Here is a 20,481-nt window from a genome sequence, read left to right as displayed (position 1 = left end):
TACCAAGTCACATGCAAGACTTGGTAATAAAAGCCTGGAGATGTTGGCCTGCTTCTCGTGGGCCTTCTCTTCCTTTCCCACAAAAAGAATGTTTACTGCCTATGTCTAAGCTGATCTCACTGGACCAGTTTAGCTGAGCCTTGAGAAAGAGTTTAGCCACCTGACACTTGCCTGAAAATTCATGAGACCTTCAGTGAGGACTTCCCACCAACCCAGTGTATTTCTGATACATCTTTTTGTTTTGTTTTGTTTTGTTTTAACCATCATTCATAAGTTGCTGCAATCTGCCAAGTTTGAGTGTTAGTAAAAGTAACCAGCCCCCATGTTCAAGAAAGAACACATTCTCTTCATTTTGGGCCTGTTCTTAGAAATTGGATCCATGGTGAGAATCCAAAGGAGGGCCCACACACCATATGGCTAGATACTTAAAATTATAAACGAAGTGAGAAAATTGTTAAATAAAATATATTGTGTCCTCTCATCTTAAAAAGATACACATTCATAGTGACAAAGTAGAAAGTTGGCAAAATATAAAACACAACTGAATTAATTAGCTTTTCACAGTCCATTTAGTTGATGGGCTAGTGATGCTGTGAGTAATTGCTGCCTACTGTAGGAAGTTGAGTGTCTGCTATGTGCTGCTGTTGCAAATACTGTAAGAATTTCCAACAATCATCTTGGTCAGAAATTAAAGTAGGAAGAGAAGAAAGAAGAGGCAAGAGGAGAAGGGGGAAAGGGGAGGGGGGTAGGGAGGGATGGAAGGGAAAAAGAAGAAAAAAGCACCTTTACTGGGAAGTTCTCTCACTAAACCACCATGGGCTAGCCCATGCTTCTACTGTCACACCCTTACCCCTGCGCTAGCACTGCATACCCCTTCTCTCTTATCTGAGAGTCTCTCTGATTCATTCTTATTCAGTATCTCTCCTTTTTTCTGACACTGACCACACTAACAAACTTACTAAAACCAGGCAGTTTTCTGCTAGTTGAGACACAGGATGAGCAATACAAAGCATTGGCTAGGTGGCCAGGCAGGTTTCCCCATCATAGTGGATATTCAGGGTCAAGGCTGGTACCATAACAGGGCCAAATGCCAGATTCCAAGAGCTGGAGTATGTCATGGCTGGCTTAAGGAATTTAGGTGTGTGTGCCTATGGTGTATATTGAGACCCATGATAGGACTCTTGTGTTATGTCATTGCCACATCATTGTTAATACCCAAGGACAGGTACTTGGAAAACAGTGATGGAAATCTAACCACAGAAGTCTATCCATATCTCCCTTTCAAACTCCCAGCTACACAAGGATGCAAACAAGAGCTCACTGTTTCTGTAGCTCTAACCAATGCATTGCCATCAGTAACTTAGTCTTTACTATGTGCCAGAGGTTGCTCTCAGCAGTGAGAAAAATGTTCTTCTCAGAGCGCACACATGACAGTGAGGGGGGAACTAAAAGTGCACACATGGAAAAATCAATGAGATGTTTAATAGAGTAATAACTGTTACGAAGAAAACAGCAGGAAATGGAGTTGGGAATGATTTCAGTTGAGGGCCACTGAACAGCTTTCTGGGGAAGTGATGCTTTGGAGGGCTTTGGAGTAAACAATGCATCAGACAAATTAGATCACTGTTTTCCCAATGATGGAGGGTTAAACAGAAGTTGGTTTTTGTTGTTGTTGGTTTTGTTTATCTACAGCTTTCTACTAAACAAACATAATTCTCCATGGCATTCTACTTATTCTTATTCTCACAAATATGTATAGCTCCAAACCTTCAGCAATGAAGCCTCTCATTGCAGCAGACATAAATGATTACAGAAAACCACAACTGGTCAAAATGAAGAGAACAACTCTCTGGGGTGATGGTAGGGTGTCCAGCTCCAGTGGATACATCTATAACATAACCCTTGCACCAAGACTTGGAATATTGCCAACAAAGGGGAAGAATGATTGTAAGGACCAGAGGACCAGGAAATCTGCTGTGAGATTGCACTCCTCAAAATTAACAGAGCTGCTTTGCCCATGATTCTTCAACAAGACCCCAAAAAGGACAACCCAAATAGACATGCTAATGGAAGGGGAAAGGATCACATGGGCCACCCAGGCAACTAAGGGATTCTGAGAACTGAAGTGGTAGTCTACTCCAGGGGAGAGCCTCCTAACTGCTCATCCAACTCCAAGTGCTCAGCCCTGGAATTGTGCACATACAAGGAACACCAAACAGATTCACCAGGTTGCATTTATATATTTTTGCAATAATAAAGAAAGGTCAGAAATTAAAGGGAATGGAGACATTGGAGGCTTTGGAGGAAGGACAAGGAATGGGGGGATGTGTGTGTGTGTGTGTGTGTGTGTGTGTGTGTGTGTGTGTGTGTGTGTGTGTATGTGTGTGATGAACTTGTGCATATTTAGAGGGCAGAAGTTTGATTCAGAACAAACCACACAGCTACATAAGAGGAAATACTCATCACAAACCGTAAACTAACAGAGACCACAGCAAATGACTATCAATTAATTATTCTCAGAATCTCTCATGCAACCTGGCAACTGCCATCTCTCCTTCTCCTAATTCCAAATTGTCAGGTTATAGGAAGTCTGGTGTATAACCACCAGTGGCTTCTTTAGGCTTTAGGCCTTTTTAATCAATTTTCTCATTAAATGCGTTCCTGAAACATCTTTTTTATTTTTCTAAATTTGAATTAAAAAAGCATTAAAAATCTCAGTGCTATAGCAGTAATGTTGCAATGATGGGGATATCCTTCTGTATATGCTTCTCTTATTGGTTGATGAATAAAACACTGTTCGGCCAATGGTCAATGAAGCAGAAAGATAGGTGGGGCTAGGAGATGAGAATTCTGGCAAGTGGAGGCAGAAGTCAGTAACCATGTAGCAGAGGAAGGAGTAAGAGGTTTGGATCTTTCTCCAGTAAGATAAGACCACATGGAAATACATAGATTAATAGAAATGGGTTAATAATTAAGACAGAGCTAGCCAATAAGAAGCCCTAGTAATCAGACAACAGTTTCATAATTAGAATAACATCTGTGTGTTTATTTGGGGGCTCAAGGGTGGTGGGACCCAGCAGGGAAAAAGAACCTATTGTAACATTGCATGGTGACTTTCTTCCTCCAAGTAGGCACTGAAGTTCTCACAATCAAAAGAAGTGGAGTATCTTCACACCAATAAAATGATTTCATAAGCTATATTTTAATAATCCCATTCTTGAAATACAATTAGCTACTCAGAGTTTTAGAGCCCAGATAAACACTTTTAGTTTATTTTTACTTTACTTTACACAGTAAAACTAAGGATGTGATCAAGGGGACAAAAATTTGACCTGTAGACTAAGCATTTTATTGTGAAATTTCCTAGTAAATATTGACTGGACTTAATTCATTTGGGCAGAGGATGACTTTAATCATGTCTAACTTTCTTAGCAAATATTGACTTGACTTTAACCCATTTAGGTAGATGATAATTTTAATCATGTCTATCATGACCTTTTAGCTGCTTTTTTCTTTCTTAAAACTGCCAAGTTTAGACTAGCTCTGCTACTTTCTTTTCCCCTTCCTTTCTCTGACTTCTTTGGAACTTGTATTGAGAACTAATTACTGATATAGCAAAGTCAACAATAGCAGCAAGATTTCAGAAAACAATGGCCATGCCTACCTGGGATTGGTGAAGGTGATGAGGACCCTATGTCCTGTCCTCCTGAGACATTTTTACAAGAACATATGGAGGTTTATTGGCATACCAGCTCCACAAACCTCTCAGGATTCTAGAAAGGGAATTCTGAGGGAAGGAAACGAATCATCCCACACACATCTTCTTTTTATCATGTCTCTTTATTCTTCAAAAATCTCCCCTACCCCACAAGGCTTCCAATTTATATACCCATGTGGACACAATTAACAATTCTCTGGCAATAGCAAAGTTACAGGCAAGCATTTCTCAGGGTCATTACAGCAGATAAGGGCTAACACAGAGCAGTAACAAGCCAGCTTCATTTATGGCTCAGTGGGGGCATGACTCAGGAGATGTGAGATGCCCAGCATTTCTTCAGAAGTGAAAAGGGTCAATAGAGCAAGAGGCTGTGATCTCTAAGAGGGGAGAAGAGGAGTTTGTGTGTTAAACTACATTTGTGTGGCTGGTTAAGCTAGAAGTTTGTAACTGTGCAAGTTAGTGCCCACATCACATGGTGAATAAAGAAAGAATTCAAGAGCCACATGGATCTTTTGTGAATAAATTACAAATGTGCCTTACCTCTTCCAGGATTTTGTTATACCTAAGTTAGAAAACCAATTGCAAGCACTACAGAAAATAAGACTAGAAAAGATGACAGGCAAAAGGGAAGGAGGGAGGGAGGGATGGAGAGAGAGAGAGAGAGAGAGAGAGAGAGAGAGAGAGAGAGAGAGAGAGAGAGAGAGAATTTGGACTCACAAAATGTCCATTTCTACTGCACTGGAGTTCAGTTAACCAAAACAATGCATTCTTGTATAACTAATTTTAGTTCTAGTTCTCCGAACAGGAACAGTAGACTCTTTCATATGCAATGTTCCCATAGTGAAAAGACAATAAGCACCCCCCCCCTTCATTCAGCCTCTTGTGGCTTGAGGAGTCCTTGTGATGCAGACAGCAGGTTGTAGGAGACAGAGTGTTTGTTATTCAAGTTGGGAGGGGGGATAGAATTCTTTAAAGGGCAACAGAGGAGCCAGCCCCGCAACCATATAGCTATTTTTCATCTTCCACAGCAACACTGCTCCATCTTCTGGTTCATTCTCCCGGATTGCAGAGGCAAAGAAAACCACACAGTCAGAGTCACTGCTCAGTGCTGTGACCAAAGGATCAAGGGGATATGGACATTCAAATAGAAGACTAATTTCATAATTGTTTGCATTCCAAGTTGCAGGGTCTATGCTTTTCAATTCAATCATTTCCACTTAAAACCACTCTAAAAGCGGGCTTTTCACATCTTTATTTGTGTCAAAATTAAGTCTGAAGAAGTTTAATATATTCTTTTAACAGAATCATGGAGAATAAAAATCTGTAGCCAATAGTTAAACACTGTCTTGAATTTTAGGCACATTCTGAATACTTAAGTCAATTATCATATCCATCCTTTAAACAAATGCAGGAATGCAAATTCAACTTGTGAAATAAGTAGTTAAGAGTTTATCACTGAGCAACTATGTTTTCCCTCTGCAGAGCTGGGTTGGCCCCTTTTCAGAGTTTTCCAGAAAGTTTGTTTCCTTCAAGGCTTTTCTTCTGGATACAGATTTTAAATGTTTTAGCTGATGCTTGTTTGTATTTGAAAACAGTTTAAGTCATGGAGTTTGAGGCCATAGTAAAGATCACCAGGAAGAAACCAATAGTATCAGTTTTCTTCTTTAGCATCAAGGCTGAAGAAGAAAGGCCCCCAGGAAGGCCAGGCACAGCTGTGTGTGTTTCATGTCAGAGCTGGGAGACTATATGGCAGTTTCACAACTAACTGTTCATCTTTGTAGATGACAATTCCCTACTCAGGAGCAAGAATATCTACTTTTGCAACTCAAGTGGAAAAGACTTCTGACTTAATTGCCTGTCTGCTTAGAATTCTTACTCTTTTGGGTAAGTTCACTCACTCCCAGTGCTGTCTGTATTCACAAGGGGCAAACAGAGTATCAACTTGTAAACTTGGTAGGAGATAAAGCTGCCAAGTACACCATAAAGCAATTTTATGTATTTTAAGAAAGTTGAAATGAACACGAAAGCTTTTGAGAACATACACGTTTGTAATCTGACTTCATGTTTTCTGAAGTGTCCACTGCTTGATGAAAACAACAAAACTATTTGCAGTTACACAAAGGAGAGAAGATGTTATTCATTTTTGCAAAGACACAGTTAAGCAACTGTCTTACACAGACACAACATGCACTTCTCTCTAGAATGCAAAACTGTAAGAGTAAATTAAATACACTTTTCCACCATAAGGCTTAATGTAACCTGAAAAGTGAAGTAATGGATGACAGCTGCTGTTCTCCCCAGACCACTTCCCTGGTGGGCTGACTTAAGCCTCAGTCTAGAACACTTATGGTCACAGGCCCAGACGACGAACACTTTCCATTTTACACTGAGCTTCAACTGGACCAAGCCATCCTGCAAATAAACATCCTTCAACAAGATTATACATTTTAATAGGGGCCTGTGGAATGACTACACTATTTAAAATATTTCTGTAAAATGTACTGAATTTTAAACAACTTAGTTACAGTCTGGTTTTGTAGAGGTAATTATCTTAGAAACCCTGGTAGTGGATTTGCCAGTCTACCGTTGGTACAAAACACTAGTTTTGATTTGGATATTTTGTTCAACAAATGTTTTATTAATAACTTACACAGAACATTTAATTGCGCATTTCCATATTAATTTGGAGACTTTTTGAAGAGCTGGATTCCATGCAATTGCTAATGCTTCCATTTGCTTTGAATACTTTTATATATGGCAAATATGTTTTTTTAAGTATTATTTGAGTTATCTTTCTTGTATACATTAAGTTCAGCTTTCTGGAAATTTGTTGAATGAAGAATGGTGTGTAGGTAAGTACTCAAAGTGAAAATGAAGTAAATATTTAAGACCTGACGGTAAATGAATTCTTTACTATTTATTATTAAGCAAAATCCGTGCACAGATACTAAAGAATAAGTGAGGAACCTGAACGGAGACACAAGCCACTGCTTATACCTGCCACCACTCATTTCCTCGACTGAAAGGGCCACCTCTCCCTAGGTCACATCCACTCCAGTGAAAACCCTGCTTCTCCAAACAAAATACTCCTCTCAATGACTAGCGGTTCAGTGACAGAATTCCCGACTGGCAACTGCCTGTATAATAGCAGGCTGAGTTCTTAAAACCAACATCACTCCCAATGCTTGGCAATACGTTCTATTAAAACAGTCTTGAGACCATTAAGTATGTTGCAATCTCTTTAGTTCTAAACAAATAATGGCTAACAAAGTGGTGAGAATGACAATGCAAGCAAATGATTGTAAAACAGACACATTTGATTTTTCAATTCATAAGCCATTTATGTGAAGCTATAGGTGTGCTGGCTTCTTTTATGCTACTGGTGCTAGTCTTATAATGTATAGGGATATGTTTATGCTTACAAGTAACCTTTTCATGTCCTACTACACATAGAGTTCCTCCTCCTCCTCTTCCTCCACTTCCTCCTCCTCCTCCTCCTCCTTCTTCTTCTTTTTGGTTTTTTTAGAGACAGGGTTTCTCTGTGTAGCTTTGGAACCTATCCTGGCACTTGCTCTGGAGACCAGGCTGGCTTGGAACTCACAGAGATCCACCTGCCTCTGCCTCACGAGTGCTGGGATTAAAGGCGTGCACCACCAATGCCCGGCGAGTTCCTTCTGTCTACCCTTCAGCCTCTAGACATGCAGAAATCGCACAAACAAAAAGGCAAACAACAACAAAAATCACCTGACAAGCCACATGAGGTAATCCTTGACTTATCCTGTCTGGTCATTAGGATTTATAATACTTCCTATCTATTATGTACAAATTGTCACACCACCAAACTGAAATATTCCATTTGGGTCAAAGCTATAATATATGACATAAAACCAGTATTTAGCACATCACTGAGGGGTGGAGTTGAATTATGTATTTCCATTTCTTTCCAGGGATGAATTCTCAATACAATTAGGAGAGGTTTACTTCCTTCTCATTCATGTTTAGGGTAGTATAGGGATGCTACTTTAAAACCTTTTAGGCTGATGTTTATGGTGAACTGAAGTGACCACCTTCATAGTTCATCATAAAGATGAAAGAACTGTGTGAATTATCTGAACAAATGCCTCATTGTGTGTAGTTTTACTTGAAAAAAATACTAAAACCGCATTAACAGCTGTAAGTTTTCTAATATTATTTGGGGCAAGGCTGTTACATGACCACAGAGAATCAGCCACACAACCTTTTCTTAAGTGCATAGAAACCCTTTGCCTCTACACAGTCCTGAATTTTATCTAGTGTACAATGTCCAATTCACTTCTCTGCACAGATGTGCACATTACAGTTTGACTTTTCTCAGGAACATTTGTGCTGTCTCCATACAAACAATTTCCTTTCCTTTCCAATAAGTATTGAAGTAAAGGATAGAAATAAAAGGGAAGAAACCATAAATCAAAAGCAGTATTTTTATAAATTAAATGTGACGACGTGTCAAATTAAGGGACATTTATGTACATCTTTATGGTGACTTTTTCCATTACACGAACAGCTCAAATACTTTTACAAAAACATTAAGCGATAAATTCACTTGAGAATAATTGTAACAATGTGTATGTGCACACACATATACACACAGGTGCTAAGTTTACAAATGTGTCAGTTCTCTGGTGGCTATTACTGATTTAAGAATAGTAATTACTGAGTCACCCCAGATTTCAATTATATTTATACATAAATTGTACATTTATAAAAACCTTACAAATAATTCTATTTTTTCAGGAAGACATTGTAGGTAACAATTTAACACATGTAGTAAGGAAACATTTTAAATTCTTAAAATCAGAAACAATTTAATAATCTTATGGCTACCACAAATCAAGAATTCTATGCATAAAGATTTCTCCATCTTTGTTTGTCACAATAACGTGTCCTTCAAATTATCTGTCCTAACAGAGTTTACACATTGTCATAATGCAAGGAAAGTAAACATTTTTGAAATCTTCTCTGATCTAAATCCACATAAATTTTAATTAGTACTTTGTTGGGAAAATCTCTATTGCAAAAATTTAGAATTCTACTCAAATCATGTAAGATGGACAGATTATCTGAGTTGTTGTTTTCAAACAAATAAATGATTCATTACATTTTACTGACAATTTTATGAAGGCATGTTAGAAACTTAGTTTACAGCATATTGTGTACAGTTTGAGAAGCCTGTAAAGGATCCAAATCTTGCCCTGGGGCGATGCACTGAGCTCACTTGCCACAAAGGAGAAAGTGAAAAGCATTAATGAGGAACAAATATTTATATCATTTTCAGTAAATATTAATACTTACCTTGGCCATAGGAACAGCATATCTTGTTTTACAAATGAAATGCTAAGTATTTTAAAAGCCGACGATAAGGTTCCAATGACTGGGATAATGAAAATGAATCAAAGATTTGTCCTAATAACACCCAGTAAATGCTACATGAAAACACCTAGTCCCACATTAAGTGCTGTAACATTTATATATAGTCGTGTATTTCATTTTTAAAACATAGACAGCAAAAATATTCACATTTAAATTTAAATTCTGTACAGAAATTCTTTTGTTTAGGAAAACAAATTATGTGAGGAAATTTCCTTGGGAGATTCACTCAGCCAAATATTCCTCTTCATAATAGAGAAGTGATTAAAGAGATCTCGGGTTTATCAGTAGGTCATTCAAATGGAATTGTGGTCCATGGGCAAAGTTAAAGTTTTGGTGATGTCAATTCAATTTCTCATAAACAAATGTGTATATCAGGAAGCTGTAATTGTTGTACTATTTCTGACAAGATCACTATAAAAATCCAATGGTGAGAAGCTAAGTCTGGGCCTGAGAGACACTTGCTTATATATAGTTCTATATGTAGTATAGTGTTGTGTTACTCTTTCCATCCCAAGTAACTTTTAGCAGATATTTTAGCATTGAAATGAGAAATAGTCAAGAGAAAGAATAGTTTACTATATGTCAATAGTGCTACAAAATAATATGAGTCATAGTCGGAGGATGCTACCATCATCAACATATGGACACAGGTAAAGTGGTATTAATACTGCTTCACTACTCTTGCTTTCCCTGGATTTCTTAAGGCCTATTTCTCAGACTGGGGGAGGCTGCTGCAAACGTTTAAAATTGGAACCATTGTTTTAAGCAAACACTGTTTTAAGCTTGTGCTTCTCAGATCAGAGAAATTTAGTCCACCAGGAAGAAAACACACACACACACACACACACACACACACACACAAAAGACTAATGCACGTTTGGTAAAATATGTGACAATGGTCTCTTCACGTCAGTTTTCCCCATGAGCTGCCTGCCTCGGCTAATGTTTCAAGGAAAGAGAACTACAGCACACAAACAGGATAACATTCAGACGTCCAGTATCTGTGACCTGTAATACTGCTTATGATGAACATTAATAACGAGGCAAAGGAAGTTGAAGTCATTTTCCTGGGGAGAATGACCACCAGTACTAAGTACTGAGTAGACAGGAAAGATGAGAGGTTGAGAGGGAAAGACATTTAACCCTGTATGTCATCTCCATGGAGAAACCAGGCAAGAAGCCAACCGGGCTTCAGAGTAGGGAGAACGGGGCAAAGCTCTGCTTCGGAGGGAACAGTCCTGGGTAGGAAGAGAAGGTGTAGGCAGACTAGCAGCTTACTGAAGTCTGTTTAACTGAATGGCCCTTTCAAATGCAATGGGGTCCAGATACCTTACACAATCATAAACATAGAAATGGAAGAACTTTCTGTAGGGACAGGTGTGTCTGAGAACTCACCATGGCTGAGGGGGGACAGAACTGATGTGTTAGTCTTCTGAAAAATCTTAATCTTGGAGTTTTAGCCATAAAATTCCTGTTCACTAGCAATTGAACCCAAACTGCGGCATTTTCTAAGGATGCTAAATCGCCCATCAAATCTGTGTTAATACGACACATGGACACAGTGGGCATTTTCACTCTATGAGAATCACCTGGGTAAGAACCATCCACATCTTAGTGTGATGTGTGTTTTCAACTGCAGTGAGTTAGGCAGGACAGAGCAGAGTAACAAGAATTAATGCTTATACCTACTATTTATTCTCACGTTTTATACGTGCATGTCATGTTCAATGTAGGCAAACATTGCTGATTTCATTATTATGGGGTGAAATGTGCAAAAATAAGCCACAACAGCCAGCATACATATCAAGACAAGACAAATGTGCTGAGAGTGGTGGAATGTATAAGAAAAGGTTAGACGTTCTTGCCAGAAAAATAATAAGGTTAAATAAGTAAAATCTAAACAAAATCAATATACTGACACTGCTCACCCTTCAGGTAACAAAATTATTTGGCTATAAAATTGATTATTCTTATATTTTCCTGTTTGTGAATGTGGTTTTGTCTTAAAATATTTTTTAAGGTTTTTCAGGAATTTATATATTGGAAATAAGTATTTTTGATTGGGGTTCCAAGAAAGAAAAGAAATGATAAATTGATTGCTACACATTGAAAACAAACACACAAAACAAAAATCAAATCCATTTTACTCCCTCCCTCCTTTTTTGACCAAACAGGTTAAAAGTGACATGTGATGCCATTTATATCATTTATATTCCAGAACTATTCTCAAATAAGGACAAGTAAAATTAGGTTCATAGTTTTTGTTTGTTTGTTGTGATAAGAAACAATGCTTTCCTTCTCCGAGGGCAAATGAAATTATGAACAGTGGTGATGGAGGGAGGAGTCAACAAATGAAATGATGGCCAGTGGTGACCGAGGAAGAGTCAATAAATGAAAGGATGATTAGTGGTGACAGAGGGAAGAGGCAACAAAAGCACTGGAATTCCACCCTCATAAAGCTGAGTTTACTGAAAAGAGTTGATTTTGCACAATTGTCACAGGAAGTGAAAGCTACCACTATTCCTGGCAATTCAGGTGAACTGTATGGAGCGTCATCTTCAGGTTACCTCAGCTGGAGGGTGAAGACTGTGTGAGCTGTTTGTGACAGGTCTCTGGAGCCAGCAGGTACAAGGCAGCTGTCTGGTGCAGTTGTGGGCTCCTATGCTGTGCTATGGACTATGACACATATTGTCATCTAGATTGGTAGTACAAAGCTAATTCATCTGCTTTATCTTCTATGCTTCTCCCAGCATTCCTGGCATGCACAGCCCAAATTTTCAGTTTTCAGAAAGAATGAATCAATAACCTGAAACCAAGAGCTGGCAAACACAGTGTCAACATTTTCACTCATGCTACAACCCCAGAGGAAAGGAGTCGTCTCTCTTCAGACTGGACAGTGCCTTCTCCCAGCAGGGTAGTGGTGGGTGAGCAGTAAGTATTTGTATCAAAAGTAACAGGAAGGGTATCTTAGAGTAACAGATAAACTTTCCTAATTGTTAGGATTTTGGTATTTGGATACAGGATTAAAATTCATTCCAAAGATCTGCAAAGTGTCATGCAGCAAGGTGCTTTGGTAATGGAGATAATTAAGAACTATGTCTTTCCTCCCTTCCAAACTGTCAGACACACAATGGAGATCTAGCCACTGGCAGTCAAGAGAAGTTACACCGATAATCTGCCTCCGAATGCAAGCCCTCTGACGCCAGACCAGAGCAGACAGGGCATGCACTCTGCAGCCAGAGAGCAGGGACACCACAAGGGCAGGTCCAGCAATCAAGCTACTGGGCGAGGGGAAACAAACTCCCCAGAAGCCTCTACCAATGCTTCTTCTTTTCTCTCTGGTGCTGAAAGCCTGAATCATGTCAGTGTGTCTGCATGTCTGTGTGTCTGTCTGTTATCACATCTCTGAGGAAATGTCTACAGGGAATTCAAATAAAAACACAATACTATTTCACATCGTACGTTATGTAAATTTTACCTCCAGATCTCTGTGTGAGAAGTCACGAATTCAAACAAGTGGTTTTGCTATCACTTTGCGGGCTTTGTCATGTTAAAGAGAAAATGTGGTGCTAAAAATGTGACAACCAGTGTCACTTAATTGCTATGGTCTAGGTCATTTGAATTAGCTGCTGACTTCTGTATTGTCTAAGACAAACAAACCAAGAAAGAACTCAACTTAAAGCAGTCACTGCAGAAATAGACCGGGTGAGGCCCTAATCAAACTTCTGCTGATGTGTTTTCCTTAAGTACGAGGTAATAAACTTCTTTGCACAGACCGTAACTGAGGAAATGTCTGCCTGGGCATAAGGATGAAGACACATTCTCTCCACTTAGTGTGTTCTGCGGCTCATGGGTAACTTGCATCAGACACAAGTGAATGAAAGCTCTCAAATAAGCGATTTTATTCCTATCCATGATTGCAGACATTTACAAAACCATAACATCTGAGTTCACCTTAAAAAATAACTTATATAAAGCAGTGATATACACAGCACAAAATAGTTCAGGGAGGGGCTGGAGCAACCTTTAATAATTAAAATGTAAACGTGAAAAAAAGGATGGAATAAAAGTCCCTACTTACTTCTACTTAAGATGTCATGTGATAATATCTTACAATGTCCTGTGGGTCAATGCATGTATGCGTATATGTGCATATGGATCTGCATATACGATACATTCTCGTTCCCACACATATACATACACAGATGATTATTTGCAGTTCATTTTAGGGCAATTCTAATGTGCCACTCCGTACAGTTGTTTGAATCACATTTGGACCCGCTTTCTTCACAAAATAGGGGAGAGAGCAGGAGCTAAAGGGTTGGTTTGGTTGGCTGAGATTCCTTCAACTGTACACTGATGAGCAGTTTTCTTCCGTAGTAGTTCTGTGAAGGGCCGACTCCTGATGGTTTTCATAAGGAGACTTGGTAATGGATCACACACTCATGGTCATGCTTGGGGAGTACTACAAGGACAGAAGAATCCACTGGTTAACAGTGATCTTGCCACAGGGCAGTGTTTTTCAACTCGGTGCAGAAGGATAAATGGTGAATTTTAGTTTCTACGAACACTGATGCACACATCTTTAATCTCAGGAACATGAGGAACTTTGGCAAGAGGCATTTATTTATATGGCTTTTCTTAGTTGTGAAATTTTAAACTATTTCCTCTACCAAGTCTGATTCTTTCCCGGAACCTAGGTAATCATCCAGTCCCTCAGACACTCTGTCCAGCCAGATGAGGACTTTGTAGACACTTGTAGCAATCTGGGCAACTTTAGTCCAAGGATGGATCATGGGGAAGCGAGTCTGAGAACTAGCTTTTGCTATATATAGCCAAGTGAGTGGGGACTTCTCTGTGTTCTGCCTTCAGTCTTCTCTCCTCTCTAACAGCCTTTCTGATAGTACCCAGGAGTTTGGGGAGGATTAAACACAATCCTTAAGCTCCAGAGTTGATTAGACACATACTCAGTACAGGAACAGTGTCAGGGAACACAGCAATTGCTGCTCTGCAGAGTCTCATGGGCATACCTGATGCTCCAGTGTGCATTAGCATAGAGCCCTGCCCCCAATCAATCCTCTGCATGAAACAACAGGGACTCAGCTTTATGGTATGATGAGGCTGACACGTGACAAAGGGTGAGGCTTTGGAAATTTAGAACATTACTTGATTTCAATTTGCTTAAATGTGAATCACAACATGCAGCTAGAGGCCGCCATCATGGATGGACTGCTCTGGATCTTCTGAGTGGAGACAAGCACCTTTGGTGAATGGTAGGGGTCTACATAAGAAAATGGTTTCAAAACTAAGATAAAAATGTAGACCTTGGAATATTTTAATGTTTGATGGAAAACCTGGAAAAACTAATTCAAAGGGCGATTTCTTTCAATATTCTACTAAATGATTGTGTCTCAGGATGAGAGATGGGTAAAGTCCAAAGGATGGACTCTACCAAACGGTTGGTTCCACACTGCAGAATCCAATAAGTAGCAGTAGCTAAAGCAGCTATGTGGGCAGTGGGATCATGCCTTTTAAAAAGTTGGTAGAACAGGGACAAAGTGGAAAGAATCCCAAGCTAGCTTTGGTGAACTGCAGGCATGAGCTGAGGTTCATTCAAACTGAAGTGAGAGGAGGTCCCACGTGAGTGAGCATATGCATGACAGGGGCTCTGTCCTCTGAACCACAAATCATTAGGGTGTAAATTCCAAAATGCATTGTTCTGAGTAAATGTAGAGAATGAGGTAGAGGAGGAGGCTGATAAAAGAGTGGCTCGACCAAGAAGGGAGGGCTGTTAATTCTTTGAACATTGGTCACACCAAGCAGAATCTATTTGTCACTGAATAGCTTTGAGTTTTGTATTGGTACAAGGAAGGTAAGTTACCTAAATAGTTTAACTGACTCCTATTGGGCAATCAAAAGGAAGGGAAAAAGGAAATGATGTAATTGTCTTACATAATAATATCAAAGACAAAAAAAATTAAAAATCCATTGTAACTCAGAAAAAAAGAAAGCAAGATGAAAATACAAGTCAAAACCAAATCAATGCCCCATTTGCCATCATACACAAGGAATGCTTGGAACCATTGTATGCTGAAATGGAAACACACCCAATTCCATGGCAATGTGACATTATAAAGTTCCACATCACCAGCAACTTCAGCATGCTGCAATTTACCCACAGCTTATGATTAAGTATAGTCACATAATATATTATAACTATATATAGTTACATAAAAACTATAGAGTATAGGTATATTCAGAGACAAGGACAAGCAATAAAAAAGGACAAAGATGCATCTCTACAGAAAAAATGGCCACAAAGAAATTTAACCCATATTTTTCATGGTTCTTGGAGCTGCCATAAGAATTGGGAATGTACTTAGTTGGTTCAATGGAACCTGTGATGATGGAACATTCTACTCCATCCTAGCGAGTACAACAGGTTCCATACACATGTGGCTTCCAAGTTCTTGGAATGTAGCTACTGAAAATTCAGAAGTGAAAATGTCCACATTTAACTTTAAACAAATATTTAAATTGCATGACCAGATAAGGGCTCTTCTGAGAGTTGCTATGTCAGAGACCTAAAGCAGCAGGTAAGTGACCTAAAGCAAGGCAGGATGGTTTCCTGCAGAGTGTCACAGGAAACCTTCCCACTGAAAGGAGGGCCTAGGCAATCTGGATTTAAGATGTTCTAGAATCCTTTCTTACTAAGTATCAGCCCAGCTCATTCATATACCACATAATATTAGGGAAGATGATAAAATACTTTTCATTCTAATATATACTACCCAGTGATGTACATGTTCTGTTGTCAAGAATTTTATTAGTTGCTATTATCCCTTAACACTAGTAGTTGTTAAAAATGTGGTAGGTCACAGATCTTGAGAAAAATCTTACAGAAAAACTAAATGTTGTTAATATAATGGGAAATCAGAAGAAGTTGCTTCACCCATAACAGTAACTTAGGGGAAAAAATTAGGTGCAGGGATACTGGGGTCAGGGTCAGTCAGAAAGGACTGAAGCATCAGCTCCAAGAAATAAAACTCAGAGAGTTTACAGGAATCTAATAAAGTGTAATACATTTATCTGAGTAATACACGCAACTACAGAATGACATGTTATCATCTCTGGCACAGAACAATAGGATGCACTGGTGCTGGGCATCCCTAGGCCACATGTCACATGTTCCTGGAAGGCTGAGGACTGCTCACTGTCAGTTTCTATTACTGAAACTATTTCAAGAAAATGAGACTAAGGGAAATGATAAAATTCTAGGAACGTGCCCAGAAAATAGTCCAAGCAAAAAGGACTATTTCCATGGATCCCATTCTTTGGAGTACTGAAGAGGTGGTTTACATTTTCCCAGAAGAAAGGAAGAGTGGGAGTTAAATGGACTGCCATGTTGAAAGGCACGCGCTATTCCTGGTGTCCTGTGCTGACTCATCTCAGCTGTTACACTAACATACGATGAGCCACTGTGATGTCTGCACCACAATGCTGTGATATCAGAATGTACTGTTCAGAACTACTAAGCAAGCCTTCTTCTCCTCAGAGAATAAAATGGCCCTTTAGCTACGGACAGCACTTTTGTTTGACTTAGGGGAAAAAGTAAACCAAAAGCTATGATTTTAAACATATGCCAATTTATCTGTTTTGTAAAGTCTATTTCAAGATAGCATGTCCTAGTGTGAACTTGCGGAGTCTCCTCTTTCTTATCACCCAACTAGTACTCCACAGAATCTGTTAGATGCAGTCATTAGATCTCCCAAAGGACACTTTAGATCATACCTCGTTCAAGTCTTGCTTTCTATAAATATTTTGTTTTCTTAAGAGAAACAGAGAATAGTTCTGCTCCTCTGAATATAACATGAAATAACTCAATGCTTGTGTTACTACCTAAGAAACTCAGGTTTATGTAGTTTCTCAAAAATGCAGAAGTAGACGATGGAAAGGAGAGGTGGGAAGTCTGTCTACCAGCTTGTCACTGTTCAGTACCGTGATTCTAGTAACATACCCACTCATCTGAGTATAGACAGACATCATGTGTAAACATTTTTCCAAATTAATGCAACAAATTAATCCAACTGCTTTCTTCTTTTGAAGCATTTTTGTATCTGCACCATCAAAACAAAACATTTACAGTATGTGAACACTAGGGAGCAGCTTTGTTTCTTGAAAGAAGGAGCCCTGTTATGTTCATCTTGCTCTGCCAAGCATGTCTGCAGTAATTGCTCTGTGTATTTAGGCATTTTTGTCTTGATATAATTAAATGAAGTAGTATGTAAGGAGAGTGAAATAATATCTAGTTTACAGAAAGCACGAAGCAGGATAATATCTTGTATACTGTAGGCACTAAGCAGTTGTTCGTTCTCTCTGGACTCTTGTTTTATTTTTTCCTTAGGGAAAGGTGACAAATCCTTGAAGGGCAGACCACTCAAATACACATACTTTTCAGAGTTACATGCCTTCAAATCGAGTCTTTGAACACTTGTTTACTGGGATTTTTGAATTAACTAAATAGTTCTGCATCTTCTTGGCTACATCTGAAGTTACACCAAGCTTTGCCACTTCGTTGAATCCCACATTTGTCAGCAGAGAACCTCTCTCCTTCCACTGCTCTGTCTTTTTTAAAAATATAAACAAAAGCCGGGCGATGGTGGCACATGCTTTTAATCCCAGCACTCGGGAGGCAAAGGCAGAGGCAGAGGCAGAGGCAGGCGGATCTCTGTGAGTTCGAGGCCAGCCTGGTCTCCAGAATGAGTATCAGGATAGGCTCCAAAGTTACACAGAAAAACTCTGTCTCGAAAAAACAACAACAACAAAAAAATTAAAAAAATAAACAAAAATGTGTGACAACATTCACATCCATGCAGCACCAGGCACACTCAGTGGGTTTCAAAACAGAGCACTGGTGGGGAAGAGTGGGGATGGGGCTAAGCCAGGAGGATCTCTGTGAGTTCGAGGCCAGCCTGGTCTACATAGCAGTTTACAGGCAGAACTATACAGAGAGGACCTGTCTCAAATAAACAAACACTAACCACATTCATTCAACAGATCTTGTGTTTAATAAATTGTAAAAAAAAAATGTGCACATCAAAGAACTGTTTTAAAATGCATTTCTTGAGCTCCCCCTTGTTCAGGTCAGATGGAGGGCATTACCCACCCTGGGGAGCAGAAGAGAGATGGGGTGGAGTGGGGCTGGTGGGGGTTGGGGAGGAGGAGAGGGAGAGGGAAAGGAAGAGGGAGAAGGGATTGATATGTGAAGCAGGCTTGTTCCTAATTTGAACTAAGAAAAAAATAATTTCTTGGGAAAAAAAATAAAATGCATGTCTTTACAGTTTATTACCAGCAAGTGCTTGATTTGTAAGTCTGTTTTATACCTATATGCCTAGGGTTGTGTAAATATTACAGGTTTCAAGTGGAACATTTAAGAGACCCATAATAACCAGCTTCTGAGGCAGACTTTCCCCAGATCAACAGTTGTTTAGATTCTGAGGAGTGAGGCCACACAATGCTAACTTTTTGTAAGCCTCTTATGTCACCAAACACACTATCTTCTAGTTTGGCCAAATTTGTTGAAATAACAAGACTGTGTATTCTTGAATGGAGTGGTATTCTATTACATACATTCTCTGTTTTTAATCCATTCACAGTAGGTTTCATTCCTTCACTGTTGTTAGTGTATTAGAGAAATACACTATAATACACCATCATGTATACTACTGTATTAGTCTGACATATGATCTAGTCATGTAAACATCTGTTAGTAGAATTGTACACTTAAGGACAGGTATGCTATCCTCCTTACTTTAGAATACTTTGTTTCTTACTCTGAAACTTTGCAAACAGTACAATAAATGAACTGAACTGACTTACCATATACCTCATATTAAATTACATTATGTTACTGCTGGAAGAATTAAACAAAAGGGAATAAATGTCTCTGATTAGAGAAAGTGAGCATTGAAAATGACCGATTTGTTCATATTTTTGAGGTTAAACCAGTGACCAAGGTTCTTAAAAAATAATTCCTGTAGTCTCATATGTGACTGAAACCATGTGGTGCCGCCTGCTTTTTCCTGCTCACTCCCTGACATCTAAGCTTTCTCACATAATTTATCTATATTCTTTGTCTTCACCAGTCATAGAAATAAAGCAAACTAGCAGAAAGAAAACTTTCATAGTCTAAACTCAGAAGCAGCTTTGTTTCTAGTGTAGGTTGTAGGTTGAGACCAAGAAGCAAAAAAATCCACAAACATCCACTCGTGGGCTCCACGTGGGACACTGTCAGGCTGCACTAAAGTAGACTGCTGTTAGCCCAGGCTTAAACTGCAGGTGGTGGGAGCTCTGGAAAAGGCTGAGTTGGGAAGCATGGTAGCAGGAACTGCCTGCACCCTCCCATGGACTGACAGGCCCACTTGTGTGGGGCATGGGTCATATGCTGATAACACTCCCCTGGGCTCTTTGACATTTTGTTCTATAATCCAGCTCAGTGGCCCCAGCAGAGAGCAACCCTAATGATCACTCACTTAAAAAACATTGCATTACATAGTAACTCTTTGAGAAAGGCACCATCTTGTCTCTTGCATACTGTCTTGGCATACATAAGTGCTTAGGAACTGTTCGCTAAATAAATAAATGAACTGTTTAGCTTCACTTTTTGTCCTGTCCACATCTATGAAGATAACCTATAACCCTATAATAGCAATTTAAAAATGCCACAGTTTCAAGCTCAGGCTGACAGACCACTAAGGTGACCTTCACTGCAGCAAAGCCTAATGTGTGAAGTCACAATACATGTAGATTATTGTCATACTCTTACCATGACAAAATCAAGAACAGATCTTATGTTGCACCTATTCATTTTGCTAGAAGGTAGGACATGCGAATGAGGCAAGCTGCTTTCTGTTTGATCATGGCATGGGCGTTCTCCATAAGAAAACTAGGATGATGGTTTTGCACATATATACAAAGGTCACTCACAGAACCCTTTTTCATAAAACTGCACTTGAAGATTTCTTCTGACTTTTAGAAAATCAACATATTGAACACTTGGTAAACATCAATGATAACAACTGTGAGCATTTATACTGAGAGGAGAGCTTAAGACTATTAGAGCATAATAACACAGTCAAGTGAATACTTACACTCTCACTCTGAAAAGGGTTTAAGAAATTTCCCCCCATTTCACCGTCATCCCTTGGGGTGCCCGGCTGGTTACTCAGGCTCATATTATTGGGAGAATTCTGTAAACAAGATTGAGAAAAGAAGTCATTGTTGAAGGTTTTCATTTCCCTCCTGCATTGCAGTGCTTCAAACACAGAATTACAGTGGCAATGGCGGCAGCAGGG

At 39.2% G+C, this 20,481-nt stretch overlaps 1 protein-coding gene across 3 annotated transcripts in view; it reads right to left on the bottom strand.

Moving 5' to 3' along the window:
• Positions 1–8,164: 8,164 nt before the first annotated feature.
• Ssbp2 (single stranded DNA binding protein 2) overlaps positions 8,165–20,481 on the bottom strand; it is a 259,016-nt gene continuing 246,699 nt past the window's right edge. For all 3 annotated transcript variants that reach the window (XM_035440490.1, XM_027401755.2, XM_027401753.2), the window contains 2 exons: positions 20,278–20,376; positions 8,165–13,592 (listed from right to left, as the gene is read on the bottom strand). In XM_035440490.1, the coding sequence (XP_035296381.1) occupies positions 13,563–13,592; positions 20,278–20,376 (129 nt within the window). In that variant the 3' untranslated portion in view covers positions 8,165–13,562. The remainder of the gene's footprint in view (positions 13,593–20,277; positions 20,377–20,481) is intronic.

The sequence above is a fragment of the Cricetulus griseus genome, chromosome 2, assembly GCF_003668045.3.
Source record: "Cricetulus griseus strain 17A/GY chromosome 2, alternate assembly CriGri-PICRH-1.0, whole genome shotgun sequence".
Classification (NCBI taxonomy): domain Eukaryota; kingdom Metazoa; phylum Chordata; class Mammalia; order Rodentia; family Cricetidae; genus Cricetulus; species Cricetulus griseus.
This window is presented reverse-complemented; position numbering and strand designations above follow the sequence as displayed.